This window comes from Varroa jacobsoni, unplaced genomic scaffold (genome assembly GCF_002532875.2).
Source record: "Varroa jacobsoni isolate VJ856 unplaced genomic scaffold, vjacob_1.0 scaffold_689, whole genome shotgun sequence".
NCBI classification, from domain to species: Eukaryota; Metazoa; Arthropoda; class Arachnida; order Mesostigmata; family Varroidae; genus Varroa; species Varroa jacobsoni.
In genome coordinates this window covers 271147-295460 of record NW_019213591.1, presented here as the reverse complement: position 1 = coordinate 295460, position 24314 = coordinate 271147, and the positions used below count along the sequence as shown (strand labels likewise).

Genomic DNA, 24314 nt, shown 5'->3' with positions numbered 1-24314 from the left:
ATTTAAAATGCATTTTTAATTCTGAGTTAACTCTTTATAGGTGCGCAGCCGATGTACGGAGAAGGAGGAGATTACTGCAACTTCCTGTGGTTCGATTCAATGGATGATCCGGTGAATTCCCTCTGACCAGAGCTCTGGTTCAGATGAACAGCAGCCTCACCTACTAAATATATATCGAATCATAATAAATAGATACACCTTATTATTGTTTCTGATATATTATCACAGATACACGTACTGCTTTGTAAAATTTTATATTATTATTTACTGTTTTTGGTGGCTCGGCTGCAAGGATAGGTTGCAAGGGCTAGTACGATACTCGTGACATGGCCATTTGGGCCTCTACTTATTCTAGACATTGATATTATATAAAATATTATACATGTAATTTCGAAGCTTGTAGACAGCGCAAATAGGGAAAGCCATGATAGACGGTGTAGATGACAAATCCATGATGTTACAGTTGGATAACAGGAACTGGCTTTCTTCTTTGATATAGCTAGCTTTGCGTAATGTCTGTCCATAAATTCACACGTACGTACAGAGGAAGGCAAGAGCCTAAATTAAGTTTTTTTCTTATATTTAAGCCAAAACGATTTTCCGATGAAACTTCATCTATGTGCTGCAAGCATATCCCTAACGGTCATACAACGACCATTATTCAATACAACCCCTATCTACTTTGAATAGGAGTCAATTTTAGAATATGCATTATTTAATTCACAAGTAACTTTTTAATAGTAATCACACGTCAAAAGATATGAGTAGGTGTAAATTAAACACTTTACATATACTAAAATTTTGAAGCAATTACATATTGGGCTTATAGCAGGCTAAAAGCCCTAAGAATGCACTCAAAAGGACCAGAAGGGAAAAAGGTGTAAAAAGTCTCTAAAAGGCTCATCGTTGGAACTTCCGTGGGTGACTAAATTGACATTGATATTTTCCTTTCAAAAACAGCCATTAATTTCTCTATTGAAAACTTAAATTTATCTAAAAATAGAGGATCTTCTGATTTGCCTCATAAAAGTCAACCTTGGATTTTTCAAAAACTGCTAAAGAATGGAAACACGTTAGCCGTCGATTTCGAAAGAAAAAAAAATCAATTTTGCTAGGGATTCATCTAGCGCGAAAAGATTGTATAATAGCTGATTTCTGCTTACATCCCGAAAGCGACACGCTACTTCTTGTTCGTTGTTTGGCTTTAAAATGTAACCGGCTTTTGTCTGATGCGATAAGTAGCGGACACCCGGTATGAACAGCCTAGCAAAGTAAGCTATCTGCACGGTCACGGAACGTACCTCCGTCCGTCTGTTGAAATGAACCCGCCTTTTTGTCTTGTCGGTGATGGAGTCTTGTCGGAGTGGACACTACAGACAGCTAGGCCTCAGGCTCAACGTTATTTGAGTTATTACACGGGCTCAAGACCGTGTTGCTAGAGGAGTCACTGGAGTCGCGGTCAGTCCAAGAGTGGTATCCAGGCCGCGAAGAGAGATTCATTCCCGGCTTCGCCACCAGAGGCAAGTCTCCAAAAAGGCGACTCCCCATGCAGGGCGCTCTGGCCGGAAAGCCCATCCTTCTGCGTCTGCGGCGCCAGCATCCCTTAATGATCAAGGAAGCTTATGCTTAGATTTGAATTAGGGTAGAGTGAGGAGTTGCGTCTGTTGATCTTTGTATTTTCTATGTAATTAATTTCCTGCAATCTCCATCCTTTCAATTGGGTTTTTAAGTTTTGATCCTTCTAGGCCGAAGGCCTTTACTCCCCTTTTTATATACGGAAGCGTTTGCCAGTGCGTATTTAGATGCGAGCCAAGTTGGAGTCTCGGGAAACGAGTTGCGCAGTGTACGTAGCCTTTACGTAGGCCGCAACAGACAAGTACCATATTCAACCTACGCGGTATCATTGGAAAATTGGGTTCAGAATGGAGGCTGCTCGTCTGGTAGCGTGAACGAGTGAAGATGACGTATCAATTATATAGTGAGAGCAAAAATATACACTATTTCCTCGCAGGTCGGTCATTCGCCTGCCTCCAAAATTGGAACCTTGCCATTTTCGCAATATGCTTATAGGTAGAGCGCACTAATCATAGTTGTAATAGACATCAATCAGCTTACTGACATAGCCAAAAATGAATCCACGTTTTCATACAGGAATAATACAATATATTTACTTAGTAGCATATATGTAACAATTGCTGCGGTTGACTAAATGTATTCATTATGGCGAGCTTCTGTTTCTAAAAAAACAACTAGGTTAATTTAAACAAAATCAATGGTAAAAATAATAACATAAAGATGGTCCAAAGGTCTGACGTTGTTCCTGTGGTATCCCGGTGGATATGACGGGGCCTGGGGCCTGTCAACAAGATCCTTAGCCTTGATGATCCTTTCTCAATCTGGTCTTATGAACCTGAAGGTGGCTCTTTACATGGCCGGATTGTGTGAAGCCCCTTTCACATACGGGGCAGCTGTACGGTTTTGTGTTTTCATGAATTTGCACATGGCTGACAAGACGACCGGATGTTTTATGGCACATTTTGCACTCAAATGGAGGTTCACCTGGATAATGTAGATAACATTCATAGATAACACAGTTAGAATTAGGCAATCTGCGCAATTGTCAACCTAAATAGATTAAGTGGCTATCCACTGCACGCGTTAAATCACACTATCAAAGAGTTGAAACCGGTCAAGGAGAGCATTTTTATCTGTAATTTACCTAACATAGTAGATTAGATAAAAACCTACTACACAATATTGATATTATTATTACGTGCGTCTCATGATACAAACGTACCAAATGTATGATCGCCGATTACATAAAATTCAAGGCTTACCGCTATGCAGGCGTTCATAGTTCCGGAAATGTCCACTCTGGCTGAACTTCTTCTCACAGTTATTACACGCATAATTTTTTGGTGACGTATGGGCCTTGACGTGCGAAGTCAGATGCCCTGATTGGGCGAAGCTTTTGCTACAAAATTCACCGGCATACGGACGTTCACCTTCAACAGACAAAGAGTTACTTCTTACTTTTATATTAATACTATTGGACCAAAAACGTATCGGTAAAACGCTCTGCTTTTATGTGCCGAAGGCTGACTGACAAACAGGTTTGTGCCGCCACTCATCTGCCTGCTTGCTATCTACAGGCCACGTTTTAGAGAATTTAAATGTGCGCCTTATATTTCTCTAAAACCTTAAAGTGAAACACTTTAGTCCATGTTGGTCTGATTGCATCTCAAAACTATTTTCAATGACTGAAAAAAGTTATGACACAGTGCACTGAATGCGACTTTAAATACTTCAAAGGGAATAACTGGCATTTAGAGGATTGAGGCACGTGCAGTCGTAAAGAACGAAACTTACCAGTTCTAGAGAGAGGTTACTATGCATCGTGCTGTGTGCAGATTCTCTCCGGTTCGAACGGTAATTACATAAAAAAATCAATCATATAATTCTAAAAGGTAAAATTTTACATAGAGACAAAGCCGTTTTCTGCTACGTATGAATAAAAAAGCTCTGCTCCTGCTCGATGTTTGCCAACGCGTGGTTGGTATGACCCCTCGGCCCGCAGTTGCTTTCTACTCGTTCCTGATTTTCGGCGTAATCATCGACGTTGAGGTTATCAATGCTCTCCGATGTAGGTGAAGTTTCAAAAGGTGGTGAATCCCGTAGGAAACGATAGCTTGTGTTTAGATTTCCGAGACGGACAAATCTTCTGATAATGTTTTCAACCCTTCGCAGATAAGTTCTTTGTTATATTACGACTTCAAGAAAATTCTCTCGGTTGATTACGGGCGCCCGCAGAGAGCGGGAGCAAATACAACGTTTTGATTGAAAGTGCTAAGAATGCTATATCAAAGACCTGCGGGCTTCTCCGGGGAAGTTGTTCTTTGTTTGCAGTGTACGTATTTAGAATATTTTGGTCTAAGAAGTCCCAGTCAAATGGACGCTAAGAGGTGGCCCTTACTAGGTCCTGTATTACTATGTACTAAGTCCTGTACTACAAATACCTGTATGTACTAGCACGAAACTTTTATAATAAAATATAATATCGCCTATAATAAAATAATAGTGTTGGACGACCATTAAGCGTATCGTCAAACGATTGAACGTTTTGTAATTCTTCCTTGTACATCGAGTTACATCTATCTCACGGAGAACTGTAACACAATATTTCAATATAAACAGGTATCACGCAATGTAATAGATACTTGGTCTCTTACATGCAGATTAAAGAAGTTTTTAAACTCTTCAATGCATAAACAAACTTTCTTCATCAAATTAGATACTGAGGTAAAGAATAATATCACCGACTTTTACACTAGTACTAGACAAAAATCTTACCATCTTAAATAGAATCCAATTAGCATCAAGTTCGGCTCCGTGTCGTAGTAATATGATTGCTAAGCCGACTTAGAGGTAAGCCCTGGTGGTGCTGGTTCGAAACTGAACGGCAGACGCACCTTATTTTGTGCCGGAGAGAGCTATTAATCCGAGGCAACCTTTAACGTACCGGGCGTAAAACTAGTAACATATATTTCAACATCAAGTTCGATGCGACCATATACCTCACCGCGAGTTTCGAACCAGCGTCCTACGACTTTGCAGCCACCACACGTGTCGCCACGCGAATCGCCGCAGAACGTTGTTATGTCTATGAGAAGAAACGTGTAATTACATAATCAGCACTACGTGGTAATTGGCGCTCAGTGGTGTAGTGATATTTTTATTTAGCCAGTGTTTATTTAGCCAAAAGACAAAAAAACTTGGTCGCTCATAAATACAAAGCCATCATGCATACCTCGCTTAGGTAACTGCGCGTTGACTGAGCTTTCTGAAGCTCATAGAAACAATCACCTTAATAAAAATATATGGCCGCTGCCAAGCAATAAATCGTCACCGATCCTTTAATGGCGGGAATATGTTCACCGTCAATGTGAAAATCGACCGCAAAACGACCGCGACTTCATCAACGATCCCAGACGATGCGGACTAACGTGTCCGGCATGGTCTAGTGGCTAGGATACGCGGCTCTCACCCGCGAGGCCCGGGTTCGATTCCCGGTGTCGGAAATATTTTCTTTGTTCCCGTGCTAGATTAGTGGTCTAATTTTCCTTGGCTCAAAACCTGGTCGACTTAGTACTTCTCGTGCTGGCAGCCAGCTGTATGGCGGAATGCCGAAAGGCGGTGCAATATTCATTTAATATGTAGGGTAAGCTATCTGAAACAGTGACATTGAAAAGGGACTGCCATTTACTTTTACGTTAGTTATTTAACCGATTATTTCATGGTGGTTTATCTTAGCCTTTTTTAATTAGAGTCGCTACCTAAACGTGCCCGAATTTCTTCCCACTACTGGAAACAGGCCACTGTTACTAATGGTAAAAGTAGAAGGGCCACAAATCGTTGCAATGAAGTCCATACTTCACCTAAGTGTAAAGGATACATTAAACAGCCGACACCTCTAAATTATGTCACGAATGGTGTAAAAACATTTCAAAATAACAGACGTTCACTAGCAGAGTCGACTGACGGAGGCTGGACATACGATGCGAAGTGATTTAATTAGTAGGCTCCACCATTTGAGATAATATCCGTTGACCTTTGACACAAGCGGGTTAAACTGATTCCTAATTAGAGTGACTTTATATATATACTTTTAACATAAATAAAGATATGAAAAATATACATAAATATATAAAAATAAATAAGTCAAAGGCACTTTTTTATAAACTAACCAAGGGTTCGCAAAGTAGAGCAATAAAGAAATCTAGCAGACGAGTTATTTCCTAAAGTACAATTAGACGCTAATCGTACCTGAGTAGAAAGGGCCTCGAAAATAAATTAGGTTGACCCTTTACAAACTATTTATTCAAAAAGTGATAACTATGGACAGATCAAGCCCCTTATATACCAACCGATAAATTTTAACCGGTCTTTTCTGGTTTGTTTCGCATTTATTCAAAGTATCAATATGCAGTTGTTTTCATTAATCATTCGTGAGAATTTTGCAAGCTGCCAAAGCCGCATGACGCCTGGTATCGTGACGCAACTATCTCATTTGACGGCACGCTTTTTCCGTTTAGGGTTTTTTGTTTTTTCTTTATTCCGTTTCATGAATTGGGTCATGCCAGTCAGTGATGGTACACAAATGCTTACTCAGCGAGATTAGCAGCTCATCGTCGTCTGTTTTAGGCGGCCATTAAGCACTTGCTTTATGATTCGAATCGAGATCGCCAACTCCAAAAGCGCTTGCTTAAGCCAGTTCTGGCCTACGTTGGTACTATTTGTTTTGCTTAACGTCATGCATAGTTCCAGATGTCTCAGTATCACCATTTCCGGTTGTACAGTGGTGAAGATTATAGTATCAGATATGCAGTGTTTAGGTTATTGTTTTCGTCCCACAAAAGAACGCTTACCAAGGTGCAAATCGCGTAACAAAAGTAGAAAAGTAATTGCATAATTTATTTGTGTATTTAAGTGGTATAAGAAGACGGTTGATAGAGGCCATAAGATGATGCCTTATGGTTGGTATACTTTCACTCATGACTAAACACTTCATCATGCTGGGTAGTTATTAGTGGTAATTTTGAAATCGCGCCCTAAAATACCTAAAAAATATAGTTTGTACGCATATGAAACATACAAATATATTTACTCGTAAAAAGGGGCACCTAATCGCAATTACACACATTACAATTACCTGTAGATTACCTCCCCGTCTCATTAGGCCGTACAAATTCACTAAGTAATATCTCAGTTTTTCGACTTAAGGACGCATAATTTTTTTCATTGAAATATATTAATTATTTTATTGTATTTTTAAACTTTCCTGACAGATTTCTAGTAGTTCGCGGTCACAATGGCTGATCTTAGCTAGACAGTTTTATTACGAATCCTGCGAGAGGATTGTGGTGGTTCGTATAGGGTCCGCTGTTTCGGGGACGTTGAGTCTCATTATAATACGGGCTCATCTAACTGCTAATGGTTAGACGATTAAATGCTCCAATTTAGTTACAGGCTCCACTACAGTTGGCTGCTATTAAATTAGATCCGTCTAGTGGCCTATTCATTGTATAGCAGGATCAAAATTTGCTTATTAGGATTCAGAGCCTAGGTTCAGTGGAGAGAGGAGAGTTGAGAGCATGCTGACATGGCTCGCTTAGCTAGAACAAATTATTTTCATAAACTGAAAAATAATCCTCATCGAGAGTAAATAAAATTATATATTTTCCGATAAATCAACGTTCCAATTGAAAAAGGATGGAAAAACGGTTGTAAAGATAGACAAATCAATTTCACATCCTAGTGAGAAGATTATATTAAAATTCGTTTAGAACGATCATAGCAGCGTACAAATTATGTTTCTCACTCGTTGGCTAGCGCCCCAGATTGTAACACCCGAATCCGGCGAAAACTCTAACTACAAAGAATAATATTTCAGTCTCATAAAAGGCAATAATCGTAATAATAAAATCCTAAAAATACACGATTTGCGCACCTATCATCAACAATAAAATGAAACAAATATAAACATTTTTAGTTTATAATTCTATTTAACGTACTGTATATCTATGGCTTTAGGATGGAGACTGACCGCCACGCATAGATCAATCCTAAAAAAGAAAACGATCTGTTAACAGATAGACGTGGCTGCATTTTACGCCCTGCTCAGGGTTATCGTATCTTTATCGCGTATCGGATACGTCGTTCTGACATAAATTGATTAGGACTAACCATACGCGGGAAAAGTAGCACGGGTGATTTCGTAAGAAGAGAAGTCGGCCCAATAAGGCTCTGTTCTGTAGCTATCTAGTTAGCCGGCCAAACATTTGCTTGTTGAGTACCTGACTTAAACGACAAAGTGTTTTCGTCTATTGTCATTTTACATAGATTACATAGCACGTTTTCTTTTTGTTGAACTATCACTAACAACAAAAGTAAGTGCTTGCGCAAAAATAAATGTTTTGAACTTCACGCACGCTCCTTCTAGATCTTTTTTAAGTTAGCTAACGTACGTCAGCAATTAGTAAGAGGCGATGATAAATTGACCCTTTGGTTTCAACTTATAACCACTGGATAATATTTATCCCTCGAATCTCAGTTTACCAAAAGCATTCAACTGAAACATTTTTAACATTACAAATATTCGACACAGCAACAACTTAAGCGTATTTGTTTAAATCAAGCCAAATAAAATGAAAAAAAAAATTTAAATGTTTTATAGATTCGATCTTTCGAACACCCGCATAATTTCAGCTTATCTTCCTCTACAGAAAATCTCAACGCCATCAATGTAAACTTCCTATAGAAAAACGTATACCCAAAAGAACTCATTGTAAATTAGTCATAGTAATAATTACCAGAATAATAACAACAAGAATCGTTATCGACAGACGTTTAGGTATAAAACTGAATTGATTTAGATGTGCCTTACAAGGTTGGAAGCGGGAGGATCCTGGATCAATCTCCTTATATGCACTATAAGGAGATTGATCCAGGACTCCTTGATAATTTACACGATGAATGTGATAGAGCCTGAAGCCTCAATTTTTATGTATATTATGATTAAGGCCCCGACGGCTCTCTTTCAGTTTGCTCTTGTGAACCTTAACATGGTTGTTTACATTGTAAGAAGCTTTCCATATATCGGGCAGCTATACGGTTTTATTTTTTAGTCAATTCACAAATGAGTGGTCAAAAATACATGTTAACAAAGCATATATGTTGCGGTTGATTTATTAAATAGGCTAGCCTAATTGTGGTTGTTATACAGCTGCTTGTCAAGCGGGAATACTATGCGGGAATGTCAAGGGGAATTTATACTGATGTATTTGCGACGCCTAAGTTTGAAGTTTAGGAAGGACGGAATCGTGAAAATACAACTTACGCTGTCTGCATCGGCTGAATAACTTAAGGCTTAATTGGCTCAGCCGGCATTTTACTACAATTATATAGCACTAAGAAACAAAAAACGTTCCCATCTGTAAGTTAGCAGGATGAGAAACAGGTACACGATAACGGTGCTTGGACGAATAATTATGCTTGCTATCTAATGCTATACTGTCGACTAGGCAAGCTTCAGAACGTATCACTATGCAAGCGCTCGTAATTCTAAAGAACTCAACTTTGATTGAACTTCTTGACAAGCGTAGAATGTGCATTGTCAAGCGACCTGGCCCGATGAATCTTTGTCGCATAATAAATATGTAGTCGTTATTCGGACCACTGTTGGATTGAAACTATGGCTAAATCGCGCTACGATTTAAAAACAAATTTACAAGCGAGCTAGTGGCGTCCACATGGCGGGTCAGATTTGAGACCTTAAATTTGTACTTGTAATTTACTGGCAATCCGAGGTCAGCAATCCTGTGTTTGTGTTTGCCTATTCCTATCGACAACGATTTTGGTAGCTAGAAACAATGACGATAGCTCTAAAGCGGCAGCAATTACGTCAAAGGAGACTGGCGCCAGTTTGTGCTACGATTGAGTCTCATGTAGTAGAGATACAGGTAGACCCATTAGAGGGATTAACGTACGCGCAGCTAGCTCAAATAAATCTTATGTAAGAACTGCAACTTACTAGTTATAGTTATAGGATTACTAACCTACACTTTTCTCTTGTTTGAGTTACATGAAAAAACGGCTCAAAGTGCAATAACTTTGATCTATGCTACGGTATCAATGACCTGTGCCAACAAAATTGGGCTATAGAAGTTACACGAGTTTCTCACCGATGGGCAGGTGAAGACGTTTATGTCAATGGCCGAACCACGGTTCGAACAGTCTGAACATTTATGCAGAATTTTCAACTGGCGCTTTTATCGACCGGATCGAACCGCATCGCTCTGAGGCGTTCCTTTCTTATTTCTTCTATTTTACAAATATATCCAGAAAATTTTTATGATTTACGCTATCGTCCTATAGATCGAAGCAAGCTTATACATTTAAATAGTCCAAGCAGTTTACGTTATACTTAGTAACTAAACACAACAAAAACTATACAAACCAAACAAATTCTGTTTTTCTTTTCACAAACCACTTAGTATGTATACTTACGCGAATGACTAATATACAAATATCGTTAGCTCTATTCTCAGTATGTTAGGGAAAGTTAAACTGGCGAGTTTTAAATCAAGCGTCCAACTTGTTAAATTGAAGTTTGAAGAGATTATCTATAGAGGCGGACCAAAACGAGAAATTTCGAAGCAATACTTACTTGCTTGTCTGCATCAAATACGATGACGGTCCGCGTCGTTCGCTTTCCAAGTAACATAGGCGATCCGTGTACCACCGAGCAGGCAAACTCTGTTTTTGTTTGTTACGTAAGCGTATAAGGCAAAACGTATCGATCGGCCTAGGGTTGCTTGTACTTGTTCGGTTTATGTCACTAAGGCTACCCGATATTGGTGCAGTTTCATGGGGTAGAGATAAAGGTGAATCTAATAGAGGGAAATGGCCTATTTCTAAACTATTCAAGGTGGGAACAATTTTCCGGTAACATGTTGAATTTTTCGGGGAAATGGACAGCTGAAGTTCCAGGACTCCTTTCAAGTGACCATCAGTGTTTGCCGGAGACAGCAAAAGCTCACATGGAAATAAGTTGAATGAAGTTTACCAGTTCCATAGAAGTTCGAGTGGAACTGCTGAAACGTCAGTATACAAAAGCCTGTGAATTCCTCCACCTGAACATTTTGCTTGCTTTCAGTGGCTATAGTACGTCATAGTCGGCATACATGGGGTGATTGTTCTTAACTCCTGTTGAAATGCCCTTAGCGCAGAACGTCTTAGGCTTGAAACTAACTATCATCAAAGAATCGTTAAGTGTATCATCAAATCACTGAACATATTGCAATTCTTCTTTCTACGCTTGACTAGAACTAGAACTTGACTAGGAAAAGTATAAAAAACAACCTTGAATGCAGCCTAATAGGTCGATCAAGTATCTAGTAGTCTGCCAGGCAAACTGCAAGGCACTTGCTTTTCATAATGAACATCAGTACATCTGTAAATTTCAACGCTTGATATCACAACTGAGTGCTGGATAACTTCCGTATAAGTATATATATATACATACAATGTATTATTGAAATTGTTGGTCGTTAGTGGGTAACCATGTCAACAGAAAATGGAAAACCCGTGACAATCATCGGAAAGTCTTGTTTATTTTCCAAAATCGATCATTATTAGGAAAAGATTTTCGTTATCGTATGATTACGTTGTCTAACGATTCTTGATGCAATTTCTTCTATTATTATTTTTCTATCACAACAAGGATGGCTAAAATCAATAGGTCGAGCTAAGTTTAAAAATTTATTTAAAAAAAAAAAGAAGCTTCCGGCTTGAGCTCGAACAGGCCTTTAATATCCGATATTTTTACTAGGGAGTGTCCGTGAGTAATCCAGATGTAAGAATAGACAGCAAGTAAGTTGACGTTGACTCCACGATGAACGGTTTTACCAGGGTGGTACGAAGACAGATTCGGCCAGACCTGAATCATTCCATATAGGATATGTCGCTCCATAGGACAAATGGGGTCTTCTCGTCATGGCCCAAGTGTGGTCCGTCGTAGGTTTGATTCGAACTCATAGCTGTCGTTCACCGTCGAAGAACGGACCGGAGGAAGCGAATAGTGACCGACCTAAACTGGTATATCACATTTCACCGGTATTAGTTTAACCGTGGGTTACTTACACTGGCTCAACTCAATGACCCGTTTGCAGACCTCTCGGCGCGGGTTGTCGGCGACATCGTGGCATAAATATCAGAATGCTACCTACTATTCAGATAGTGCCTTGTAAATATCTGTTCGGTCAACACCGATCATCGGAAAAGCCTGTGCCACAGCCGTCACTGGAGGTCTACGCACGATGTTTCGTATCGATTTAGACACAACGGTAGAACGACTTGTTGAACGAGTACAATTGTCAGCCCGTGTAGCTTTACCAAAGACAAGCCACAGTGGCAATAACGCCATTTACAACGGGCAAAAGCGCCCGGTTGTTTACAATGTCGTGAACCTGTACGATGACAAGCACAGTTACCAACTGAAGTTTGGAGCTATCCAGACACCATCTGTCGATGAGAAAATGCATCTGAACGAGGTTTAGATAGCCCGTGTAATTCCCGGCAGACAACTAAAACTTACATCCTCGTACTTGTAGGCCTGTTTAGTTACCGAGACTTCTGGCAAGGCGGATACGATACCTTTGTGCGTCAAATAACGTATACCTTTGAAAAATCTGAGATAAACTTGAACATATTTCTGGCGTCCAATAGCATAGCATAGGGACTGGAAGCCGCTCATCGCCAAGAGCAATGCAAGCCGACATGGCCATAACCAGTACTGATAGCTAAGCAGTGGATAGCACTCTGGGCGACGGCACGTCAGGTTGACTATTCAGCGAGTGCATATACGTATGATCATCGCCACGTTTGCAAACCTGACATGGAACAATTACGTCTTAGCATTGTATGAAAGTGAGGCACACTTCATACTGTCTCTGCAGTTTGAACTTAGCGCCACCGGTGCTCGTAATTGTAAGCGCTACCGCATTTCAAGGCCCGATGAAACGATTTTTATAGAAAAAGCACCATTCCTTTTCGAGCCTTCTATTAACGGCGTTCACCATAATAAACCCGCGTTCCATTCAAGATGGTCAGTTAGACGAAAATCGATTCTGGTAGTCAGATGCTCGTCATGGCTACCACTCCAATCAGTGTTTTAGGCCATGATGCACGTTCTAGGTTTTCCTTGTTTGCACCCAATCGACGCTTTTGAATGAGTGAGACCTACTCGCGATGTTCCATATATAAAAGTAGGTAAGTAAAGAAAGTTGTAGACCTAGTGGCGTTTAGCGAAGCGCCACTTGTGCGCATCAGCTGATTCCAACGAGCACTATCCTCGAAATCGAAAAGAATACTCGACGGTATTGCCGCCGACAATTTGGCTTCAGCAATGATTACATAAAAGCATACGCCGACAATTCAATTCCAAGTTGCTATGGGCATGGCTTTTGTGTAATTTATGAGGCATCGAAGATCCCTTTTGTTATTTTCAGATCGAACAAATGATAGCTTAAAGTAAAACGAAAGCTTAATGAACGATAATGATAAGTAAGATTCGCTTCTTTTCAATTCCGACTCTACTTTAATTGTAATAATTTCGGTTTCACACGGAACAGTCACACTCGACAAGCGCTTTCATCGAAGATGAAATGCAAACAAAAATTTTAGTATTTACTTATTTTTCGTACCTTCTCGTGCTCTAAACTCTTGGCAAATCATTGTAGCTAGGACAAATAAGTTTATTTTGATCACAATTGAGAGTCCTTACGACCTGCTTAAGTTCTTTAACATACAAGAAAACGAACGTTCTATATATTCTTTGGTCATATTAGCGCAGTTGGCTTTGGTTAGGCCCGGGTCGAAGGTCCGCATTTCAGAAAACAAGTATCTCGTGCTACATGCGCCGACCTACCTTCGTGGTCAATGCAAGGAATTAATTTTAATTGGAACAGCTTATAGCCAAATGTCTTAACCGCAGTTAAGCATGCACAAGAGCGCTCCATTCGCTCCCGAAAAAAGAACGATGATGGCAAAGACAATAACTGATTGGAAAAACTCAGGCAAACTGTCTTCTATGCCGGACAACAATCCACTCTCACGGGAAATAGTAGAAACGTGCTCTGTTCTATGCTATGACTATATGCCTAAGACTGGTAAGGACAGCAGCATACAGCATGGAACATGGCTATAGGTTAGATCCAGAAATAGACCTAAAAAGAGGAGACTTTCTGGAAAAACCTGTGTAAACGGGGCGTCGCGGCAAGACAACAAAGTATGGTTGTTAGTGATGTAAGCAAAATCGATCAATTCTTACATGCACAAACCGATTTAGCGTTAAGTACAAACCGTTTTTAACATAGTAGGAAAGGGTTTCATATATTTGTAACTACTTGTTATAAGTAGACCAAAATATACAAACAATGGCAGGCAAACTTAAGGCAAGCTCTTGTCGCTTCTGTTGTCAGATAAATCTGTGGGTAATGTGTACAACTGTTTCAAGTATCCATGATCTAAGTATCTTACTTGTAGATCTCTTCTCTTTTATAAAACTGCTTAAAAATCTATATCATTAAAAAGATATTAATATAACTAATGATCATCTTAAATATTAACTACATATTGATTTAACATATTTTTCACAGAAAAATGATCTTGCAAATAAATAAAATATATCATAAAGTAAGATATCTGAATTGATGTTTCAATGTAATAAGCGAAATATTGGCGTTCTATCATTTACTTTACCAATTCCTTTAATAAGATTTAAAATGCCGCCATCTACCTTTAATTTCAAATAAATTTACTCGAGATTATTGTGGAGGAACAACTAAGGGTAGAAACAACTCAGAAACAACTAATCAAAATACGCAACTTGGAGGAAGACCTGAAACTGCTATTATTACTTAAAGGGGTATATGCGAGTATTCCTCACTCGAAACTTAGTATAATAAAGGCCAGAATTTATGAGACCACTGAAAGAGAGAATACTTATATTGAATCCCAATGTTTTACCCACTTCTTACAGGCGGGAAATATTATAGTCGGTACAACAAAATGCACGGGAAAAAAGAAGTGCACCCAACGACCCTCGTCGCTATTCGATTTCCAGAGTAAGTTGCCAAAGTAAAAGAGAGCAAACCGACCAACAGAATGGCTGATTGCTTTTAACAGTACAGGAAAAATATCCTACTATATAACAAATGATGTGAGACCATAGCAACATCGGGCGCATATTTTGAATGTACTGCCCGAAGCCCACAAACTACCTTAACAATCACCATCAGCAGACCCAACAAAACGCTAGCAGTGAGCATAACAGTGCCGCGGTTAAGAAAGGTGACATTTTAATTAAAAAGCAAAAGTTACATGCTTACACAGGCACATTTAAAAAGCTCAAATAGAAGATGGACAGCATAACGAGGTCCAACAGCAGAAAAATGGTGACATGAGACTCGTAGTATGAGAGAAGGCTTCGGGAGCTGATACAGCTTACGCGGTCGCAGCGGTAATGGCCCCTTCGCGCCCGCTGCTGAGCCAGCGGTGGACTTCGAATTTCTTGTGTGTATGTTTATAGAGCGCATGAGGGCTAGTCGAGGAAATCAACAGGGTTATTTATAAGTGTGTAGTACGGCATGGTAATAAGACGGGGAACAAGTGAAGTAAAGGTCTGGAAAAACTAAAACTGTGTGAAAGAGGTTAGTACAATTGTCAAGTTGAATTTTGGCGGCACACTGAAGGTGAATTCTGCAATAAACAAACTTCAACTTCTACCTTGGTCGTATGAATAGTTAATTTTCCGTCGCGTATTGTTTGTCATACAAACAGTTAAGAAATATGCGCCTTTTATAGTGCTATCACAACTCACTATACATAACCTAGAAAAATGCTCGTCGTTAGTTTATTTCTCACCAGACACTGAGGGTTTTTCTGGGTTGATTGGCAAAAAGGAAAAAAATTGTTTTATGCGTGCTACGAATTTAGAGTGGAACCGTCGTATGTGAGTGAACTGGGATAGTTATGTAACCGCAGTATGTGCGCCTGAAACATTAAATCAAAAGGATGCGACAGTACTAAATGACAAATAGCTAATACTAGTACCGGCCGAAGAACGGCGAAATGTTGCAGCCGCGGAAACATATGTCCGCTCGAGAGGTACTGCTGATTTTTTTAAACAAAAGGGGAAATAGGCGCAGAGGTGAGACGCATGGGCAAGCAGTAATTAGAAGTTTAAGGGAGTACAACGAAGGACAACATGTTTTGAGCAAAAAACGATCTTGCCCATGGAAAATAAATTTACCCTAGATCACCTCCCACGTGTTAGCTTAGTGGCTAGCGAATTCTCCTGCTCATCATCTTAAGGACACGTTGTGCTAGTCAAACCCGGGCAGAGGCACACCTCATTTCGTGCTGGGAGTCAGCTGTCTGACGGAATGGCTAACGGCGATATTGAACGTAAAACTCGAAACACAGACGAGACCGACGTTTGAGGTGTCTACTGGTGGATTTGCCATGGCAGCACAATTCGCAAAAGAAGCAACTCATAGACGGCTACCTGTCCATCGGAAGAACCTTATACGCGGTTGCCAAGAGGAATTGGACACACCAGGGGAAGCCAGGCGTAGATATCTGTTGTCTGCTAGCTTAAGTGTCAAAAAATTGGACACAAAGCAAGGAGATGTATGAACGATGTGGTTACAGAAAGGAGACGTCACAGATGCAGCACACTCGAATACATCGTAAGAAGGTGCAACAAAATGGCGAAGTGCTATAACTAAGGGATAGTTTCATACGCAGCCAGCTCATCGGCTTGCCTGGCCTACAAAGCATACCATGCAGCCAGTAAAAACAAAAAAAAAACCCAAAGAACAGTTGTAGTGGCTATAGGGTATCATGTGAATGACTGTTACTAGGATGGAGCGAATGCTAAAGGTAAAAACCTACCGCAAGAGAGAAGACATTTTTTGTTGTCGCTTATCTAAATGATCTATCTGCTAAGAGAACTAAAACATCGCAAAATTCTCAATCAAGCAAACGACGCCTTTGCCTAACTTGTTTCCTGGATGCCTGCCAGTAACCCTAATTAAAAGCCAAGTTATGCTTTAGGTTGACAAGAAAAAAATGCCATCATGTCGGAGCAACTCCAAACAGTGCAAATATACGGGTGGTTAGCACTACTAAATAGCTCGGAGTTTTCTTAAATAAAGGAATTAAAAGCGTATATAGAAAGCGTTAAGGCAGTCACAGCTAAAGCCGAAAAGGTCTCAGGATAGACGGCCAGATTAATTCCAAACATCTACATCCCAATGAAAAAAAGGCGTCTAGTAATCTCGATGACAGGATAGATTATCCCTCGTGGATGCTCGGCGCTGACAGCAAAGACCGCAAGCATCTACAAAGGGTCAAACGCATGCTGGCAATTAGAATCGCCCAAATCGCTCAACATAAGATTGCACTAGTTCATGTAGGCGTCGTATCCTGGCAGCTAAAAGCTGTTGAAAAGAAAAACTTATGATCTGTTTTCAGTCAACCCAAACAGATACAAGCCATTATGATGGAATGGGGCACTATCCTTAATGGACAACAGTAAGAAACGTGGATCGACAAAGCTGGGGATGAGCTCACAAATGTCATGACTTCGTTCGTCACAAACTCAGAAATTTTCAAACCTACCTGTAGTATATACAGGTTGCACCGTTCGTCTTCAATAAACAAGATGAAGCAAAGCATTGCATTGGGTATTGTCAGACTATAAGGAAAATGCATAATCTTACGTTACGCTTTTGTCCAACAAATTTCATTATAGGAAAATTAGAATTTAGGTTACAAGTTCGCTTAGAGGTCTGCAAATAATAAAGTCGTACGGTACAGTAAGGCCTAAAAGCTATTTTCGACATCTGTGGGCTTCTATAACGGGTACTCAACCCAGTGCTGCATCCGAGAGCTATGGTAGTAGCAAAAACGAAGTTTTAAATGTATCATTTTTTTTTTTTCACAACAAACAAGTTAATTTCTGCCCTTCTTTTATTGAATCAGCACGCAACACATTGATAAGTTAAAACTGCTACATCATTCCTGATTCTAACTGTATAAAACTGTACTATATTCAGCCGCTACTTAATCGATAGGGCCGCTATTTGAATCGAAGTGGCTACCTCAGGCGTGTTAAACTCGGTAACTAACATCAAATTTAAGCTATTTATATATTTAGGCTAGAATTTCCATTTGGCCGGTAAAATATAGGTGGGGAAATCAAAGGGGGATTTGTCTTCACTCAACCTTTATGATATAGTTACATAGCTATCAAGGCTGACATATGATTACAACAGCTCCATTATAAGCCAGTAACACGTGCAAAGACGGCTCTTTTTATCGATCAATCGGAAGGTTAAAGAAGCTCATAAAGGCTGGTGAGAAAGGCAGTAGAAGTAAGGAATTTTTTAGCTTATGCAATAGAAGTAATTGTGGGGCACCGCTTGAAAAGTGTGCGCACAGTAAGATTGAGAGTACGGTATTGTACGGCAGGACGACCGGAGTGGCAGCTTCAGGGGATCCTGCACGGTAATAACGGGAGGGGCAGCGTTGTGAGTCCCCGACTTGTGGCACCTCAGGTGCAGGTTGTAGCTATGATACGCCTGCGACAAACTTGGATTCCGGCAGGTAAATATTGGCAATAATTAATAGTCTGTCCAATGAGAATTAACTGTATGCTAGTACAGAGCTTATTTCACACGTATCGTAACTAATAAATTGTGTTTTTCCCAGCATCTGAAATATTCTAAGAACTATCATTCAATCAAGTGCTTGCAGTACGCTAAATATATATGGGATTTTTATGACTCAGCGGGCAAGGACTTTATCAAAACGAGCCACCACAGCCAGAGAGGATTGTAACAACGTGAGGCCTACCATGCGAAGAAAGTAGCGAGTCGCCTCGAGACTTAAGCTTGGATGAGATGTCGCAAGGTCTGTGACTATTGTGGGGTTAAACTATTAAAAGGCCTCTCATCCCTTCACGCTGTCGGTACCGGTAAAAATAGGTGTATGTCCCAATGGGTACGTGAACACATTATACAGAAAATAGGTCGCGAATGTGAGCTAACCATAAAGAGGTTCGCGCTGGAACATTAGTCTGTGAAAAACGAGAGCGTTGTCTTTATACCAACGACAGACGAGTGCGCATTTTATCGGAGACGGTAGTTGGGCTGGATTCATCAGACGTCGCAATCTCTCTTGTCGCTTGTAGAATAGTCCACTTATGTCTAATACGAACTCACGGTGAGAGTACCGCAAATAACCGAATAGCAAGTATGATTACACTCTTAAAGGGGTTTAACTAAGCCTTTGAAAGCTTTTTCGGTTTTACTGCTGACAGAGCGTAAGTGACGCGAAAATCAGGAGGAAAACTCGCCAAAGGATCGATGAAGGTGCTCCATCCAGCTTTGCGTATGGCGTATCCTGCGCATCTTGCGGCCCTGGATGCTGTACACAAGCATTTTTAGAACGAAACATCAGAAGGGGAAAAAGAGACAATGACGAAGCTGCCGAGCTTAACAGAAATAATGGCAAGAAGGGAAATAGAGACTCGATACAAAAGTGTCTTAAAACGAGGTGCCAACAATCGTTGACGGTAAGTACGGCAGGCTGTTGTCAGCCGTCTTAGCGGTTTTAAAAACATAGCGCGATTCGCTGAGGTGTATGGTGTGTATGTAACTTACAGCGTAGAAGCTCTCAGGGCTGCGAGCTTTTACCATCAGGTGTAACGGATACGTAAACATTTTAAAGGCATTTAATGAGCTCTTTGAATTTTTGCGAAAAAAATTCTTCAGGTTTTGCTAAACATTTGCTTTTTCAAATCCGACTGTGGTCAGATAAAGATGATAGCGCACATTCTGAATCCGCAGTAAATTTCTTCGACTGATCGAGCAAACTTACTGTGTAACCCGTTTCTCTAAACTTTGCGAATAAAAAACAGCTGGTCTTTCTCAAAATGTTCGTGCCCGATGAACCCCCACCATCGTTGCCAAACCCCTTAGTTACTCAAAGTCGATTAGATGACCGCGCTGGCCGCTGAAGAGTAGCGAAGCGTTTTTGGGTTCTTCAGGAAAACGTTCTTCGAGGATTCAAAAATCAAGGAAGGACTGACCGGTAACGTATCTACAATTCAATACTGATTATTCAAATTTCTAGCCCGTACGCTCCGTTGGTGTGTTCTGAGCTCAAGTTGCAATTACCAGTTTCACACCTAGCTCTATCATATTATTCATTTCGCCTTTAGGTATCAGGATCATGCATTGTAAAGTAAAATTGAACGTCGATCCGAAACCCATACACGATACGAATAAAGTAATACCGGACACAATTTATAAGTTAGCCAGATTTAATCAACGTCTACGAGGCCTTTCGAATATTTTGATTACTATCAAGTCAAGATAGACTTATTATCTTGTTACTTGAAAAAAAGGTCACGGTAATCTTTCACTTTCTATTTCCAAGACCGATAAGCCAAGAGGAATCTATACTTCATTGTATGAAGTTTCACCGAGTAGTATCGTGTCGAGTACTCTGTGAAGTGTTAAACTGCTTGGAAAAGTAAGGTTACCGATTAGAGGTCATGGGCGAAATTCGTGTGGACTCTTCATACATTTCTGAGCAACTAGATTCGTCTTTATTTTCAATTAAAATACAGCACGATTGAACTGTATAAGAATATCAGACTGTTAAGCATATGCTATTGTTGGTGCATGATGTGTTGAAGATTTGATCAGAGTTTTTAAAATTTATGGAGCTAATGTTAGTTAACCCTAAATGATTTAAAAAATTTATAGATAAATAAAATTATGTAATCTGGTAGTTGAAATGTGTTCACTATTAACGTTATAAAGAAAGTTAAGTCAAAGACAAGTAAAAGCTGTTGTTGGACAACTTCCAAGAGAATTTATTGTATAGTGCAAGACTACATAGGTTCAGTGTGTCCTGTAGGCGATAATCATAGTCTAGTAAAGCCTCTGCAAGGACCTTTCATCACCGTTAGGGATCGGAGCCATGGAGATCGGCCGCAATACACGATAATCCATTGGTTGTTAGGACTTTGGTGCTGCAATGGAAAGGGCACATCCTGAGTATGCCAAACCTCGACAGCCACAGTTGAAGCAAGATACTGACACGTTTAATAGAGCCCACAACATGATTCTGCTAGTATGCGATTATCGCGTCTCAGACAACGTTAAACAGGCCGAGAACCTTATGAAAGGCTTGAGAAACTGCCAGTTCCCAGACGCTAAACAATTTAATAAGTATTCACCAACCAGCAGGAGGGGTCGCTGCTCCTGTGTGCAAAACTCCGTTGCGGATCTTCTGAAAATTGTAGTGATCAGTCAGCTTTGCTGCTTCAGGATCGTCCGGTCTTACCACTACCCGTCGGTACAGATTTTCTAAGTAGACGAGATCATCCAGGATCATTTGCTTCTCATACGGGTTAATCTGACCGGCAGTGCCTAGGAAAGTGTACGCAAAGAGAGGACATTCAGCTTAATCGTCGAATTTGTTCGACGCTATAATTTGCTGTAGTGAAAACAGCTGGTACAAGGTTGTGTCAATAATAGACTTCTTTGATTACACTTCTTAATATACACTTTTTTGATTCGAATTGAAAGCGGTTAGAGAAATATTAACGTAGGCAAATGAATGAAGTAAACTATGAGGCGCACTTACTTCGCAGATTGTAATCATGCTTCACTGTGTTCAGGCCTTTGTAGAGTCCGAAGTTCTCCAGGCAGTTCTCTGAGTAAAGGACACGATAGTAGCTTGATAACTGATTAAGTTTCGTCCATTTAGTTTTCCAAGCGACACCAGTAATTGTGACAGTGGTCAGAGGATGGTCAATGATTTGTCGATGGGTCTTGCCTATTTGGGAGTTCAGCATCATCATACAAGGACTCATATATTGAATGGATTCTTTAAGAGATCCTTAAGTGTTTAGTCGTCTTGTCGGCTCAGTGTACGACCACATACCTCCCTTTACCGCGCCCTAGAGAATTTTAGTTTACTATATATTTATTATTAGATACCAAATTAGTTAGAATTTTCACTTATAAATCGAGTGGAACCTGTGTATCGATTCAATTAGTCTCGTTTGGTTTAAACATTTTTAAACAAAAATTTGGTTTAATCATTTTTGGAGCGGGTTTTGCCTTGTTTCCAACTGGAAGGCAAATATACCATGAGAAAGCACAGATATCACTCTGTTGTGCTTCGTTTCTACTCCCTGTTTACGTAACCCAATAGATTGAAAATGCCAGCACTGACTGATTGACCACATAGTACCATATTCTTTGTGAGTTGAAAACCCGTTTAAATCTAACCGTCCATTCCTCTACCGCCGAATTCTCCTTTTCCTTTCCTTCCTCCTATTCCGCTTTTCTTGGTATAGTTTTATCGTTTGCTCGCCCCTGAGAGCTCTTCAACTAGTTAATACTCCTTAACTCTCTATGTGTAGTTTCGTATCGTTTCAAATCTCGTCTAGCGCGCTCCGCTAACGTCAACCCAAGCTGGAGTCGATCATTTGTGACAATGTGCCGTTGTCTGCTGCTGACGAAAGTCACGTATCTAGTTTATTTATTATCAACCTTGTCGCACCAATCGGCGCTCATGTTCATCGTACCAAACAAGTACACCCTCGTCAGACACATTAATGAAAGGTATGAGTGGACTCGCGTTGTCATTATCCGTCCCACTAACAAAAATGCCGCCACGTGCTTCGTTGGGCATCTCCGATTGTGTCATAGGCCTAGGCCACATTTTCCCGATGCGTTACACCCCGCTCTTCTATGATCTTCTCTCGCAGCGCGTCGACACCACTCTTCCGCTTGAATATTGTGCTTCGTGTAAGGGGCCTCAACGTCGTTCTCACTTTTACGGGCTGTTTATTTACAATTTACAGCTCGGTTTTGCTACGTATATTGGCTGAACTGGGTCGGTATAGTCAACAACTACACTATAACTATAGAGCAAGTTTTCTGTAACACCACCTTTGAAGATGTCACCTAATGGCACGCTCAGCTTAAATCAATTAATTGTGGTCGCTTTTTGATATTGGGCGCTTTTATTTTGTGGTCGATCTTAATTGGCAACAACATATTCTCGAATCTTTTCCCGTTGCTGTTAACTCCATCATTTTATTTCATTCTTATCATATTACTATTATCTTCACGATGGCTACTCATCCGCATCAAGCAACATCAGAGTATTTTCAGACTAGCACCATTTACAGACCAACTATGGCGCCCCTAATGGAGTATATCTCCCTGACCGTTTAAGCTGTGTTAAGAAGTCTCTGTAAGGACTGTTTAAGCTAGTGCTTTAAATTCCGCCTCTGCGAAGCTCTAAGAAGAATTTTCAACTTGTCGATGCCTCTAATGCTTGCTTCCTACCCACGAAGTTTACGACGCTTCTTTACGGACTTCTTCATCTTAAGTTTGACGAATACGTACAGCCTTATTCAGCCAGCCAGCGTGCACACCCTCATTTTTCTTCTACAATTATCCACAGCTCGGCACTGAGACCAACATCCATTTTCTGACTTCACCGAGCACTTCAGTCCTTTTTCGTCCCTGCCAGCCGTCCTGAGGTCTTGAATTGACAATGCAGTGCTGTTCACTCGTGATGTCAATAATCACTAATCCTTTTTTGCTCTCATCCACTTTCTTTCTATCGCCTCTGTATTTACGGTCTCAAATGTCCCGCAAAAAGCTTTCTTCAGAAATCATTTTGGAACCCTTCCTCCTTTGCCTTCTCTCGTCGTGTGCTCCGTTGGCTAATTAGCATTGTAAGATACTAAGTTTTAGGAACAAGTTGCTGCAAGAAAGTTGTTAACTTTTGTTGAACTTTCGGATATTCAGTTAAAACCACGCTTATCTAGAAGGCGTTTGTTATTATTTATAGCTGTTGGATTTCGTAAGTGGAAACAGTGAAAACTAAAAGGACCACGTTCTTTGAGCTTGGATTTATACCTGTCGCCAAACTGCTCTGACTGACTGACTCCAAATGATGTTTGCGAAATTGTTTACCGCTACTTTCCCCATAATATTTTCCCTATATAATTAAAGTTTCTAGCTTTGTAAAAATGAATAAAGTCCCTGTAGATGCCGTACTTGGCTATCTAACATGCTTGTTTGGTTAAATCCCCAAACTTTTCGTATACGACAATACTTCATGGCTTACCTATATAAATGTATAGCACATTATATCGTGAGGTAAAGTTCTCTTCGAATATATTGGCTACAATAACTTAAGCCGCGTCCTTGTCGTCTACAAGCAGCTAAGGATCAATACCAACCATCTTCAGTGTCGATAAGTACCGGAAACGCCCAGACGGAGTCGTTTTGTGGGCATGGCAACGTCCCTTTGCGGAAATAGATCTGGCGAAGTTTGAGTAGTCGGTTGCTTCCGTGCTGATCGCAATCGACATGAAGCGTCACCATGCCACGAAATGAAACAATTTGCTTTAGCCAGTCTGTGGGAGAACCAGTAGCTTCCTGCATAAAAACGAGCTTTACTTGTTTTGTTTATAATACTTTAGCATCATTTACCTATAAAAAAAAAAAAAAAGAAAAAAAAGCTATATTGCACAGTTCAGCTTCAGTGTGGGACTTCTATAATTAGAGAAAACTTTTAAAAAAAATTAGCTTTTTTTAACTTTCTTTTGTAAGAAAATCTAATACAACTATGTGTTGCCTTTAACT

General features: G+C 40.2%; 2 protein-coding genes, 2 long non-coding RNA genes and 1 other non-coding gene across 9 annotated transcripts in view; 2 read left to right on the top strand and 3 right to left on the bottom strand.

The window, feature by feature from the left end:
• The window catches only part of LOC111262653 (uncharacterized), a gene marked incomplete at its 5' end in the record, with an annotated part of 10219 nt that extends 7135 nt beyond the window's left edge, over positions 1-3084 (bottom strand). Inside the window, 2 exons of the mRNA XM_086969267.1 lie at positions 2377-2559; positions 2838-3084. Of these exons, the coding sequence (XP_086825393.1) occupies positions 2377-2559; positions 2838-3084 (430 nt within the window). The remainder of the gene's footprint in view (positions 1-2376; positions 2560-2837) is intronic.
• Positions 3085-5006: 1922 nt separating this feature from the next.
• On the top strand, positions 5007-5078 carry TRNAE-CUC (transfer RNA glutamic acid (anticodon CUC)). Its single transcript has one exon. It is a non-coding gene; the product is annotated as a tRNA-Glu (tRNA).
• A 7415-nt stretch (positions 5079-12493) lies between these two features.
• LOC147753168 (uncharacterized) lies at positions 12494-20417 on the top strand. 4 transcript variants are annotated; one of them, XR_015312000.1, is made up of 3 exons: positions 12494-12824; positions 14600-14684; positions 17098-17300. It is a non-coding gene; the product is annotated as an uncharacterized LOC147753168 (long non-coding RNA). The 4 variants fall into 4 exon arrangements; XR_015312002.1 differs by lacking the exon at positions 17098-17300 and adding an exon at positions 18097-20417 and having other exon boundaries at positions 12496-12828; XR_015312001.1 differs by having other exon boundaries at positions 12496-12828.
• Positions 20418-20483: 66 nt separating this feature from the next.
• Positions 20484-24314, bottom strand: part of LOC111262660 (puromycin-sensitive aminopeptidase) — a 6346-nt gene continuing 2515 nt past the window's right edge. Inside the window, exons 5-8 of one of the 2 annotated variants that reach the window (XM_022837069.2) lie at positions 23909-24107; positions 21286-21477; positions 20876-21068; positions 20484-20668 (exon numbers count right to left, since the gene is read on the bottom strand). In XM_022837069.2, the coding sequence (XP_022692804.1) occupies positions 20602-20668; positions 20876-21068; positions 21286-21477; positions 23909-24107 (651 nt within the window). In that variant the 3' untranslated portion in view covers positions 20484-20601. The remainder of the gene's footprint in view (positions 20669-20875; positions 21069-21285; positions 21478-23908; positions 24108-24314) is intronic. The other variant, XM_022837070.2, reaches the window with a different exon arrangement.
• Positions 22653-23901, bottom strand: LOC147753167 (uncharacterized). Its single transcript, XR_015312008.1, has 2 exons — positions 23794-23901; positions 22653-23427 (listed from the first exon to the last, which is right to left on the bottom strand). It is a non-coding gene; the product is annotated as an uncharacterized LOC147753167 (long non-coding RNA).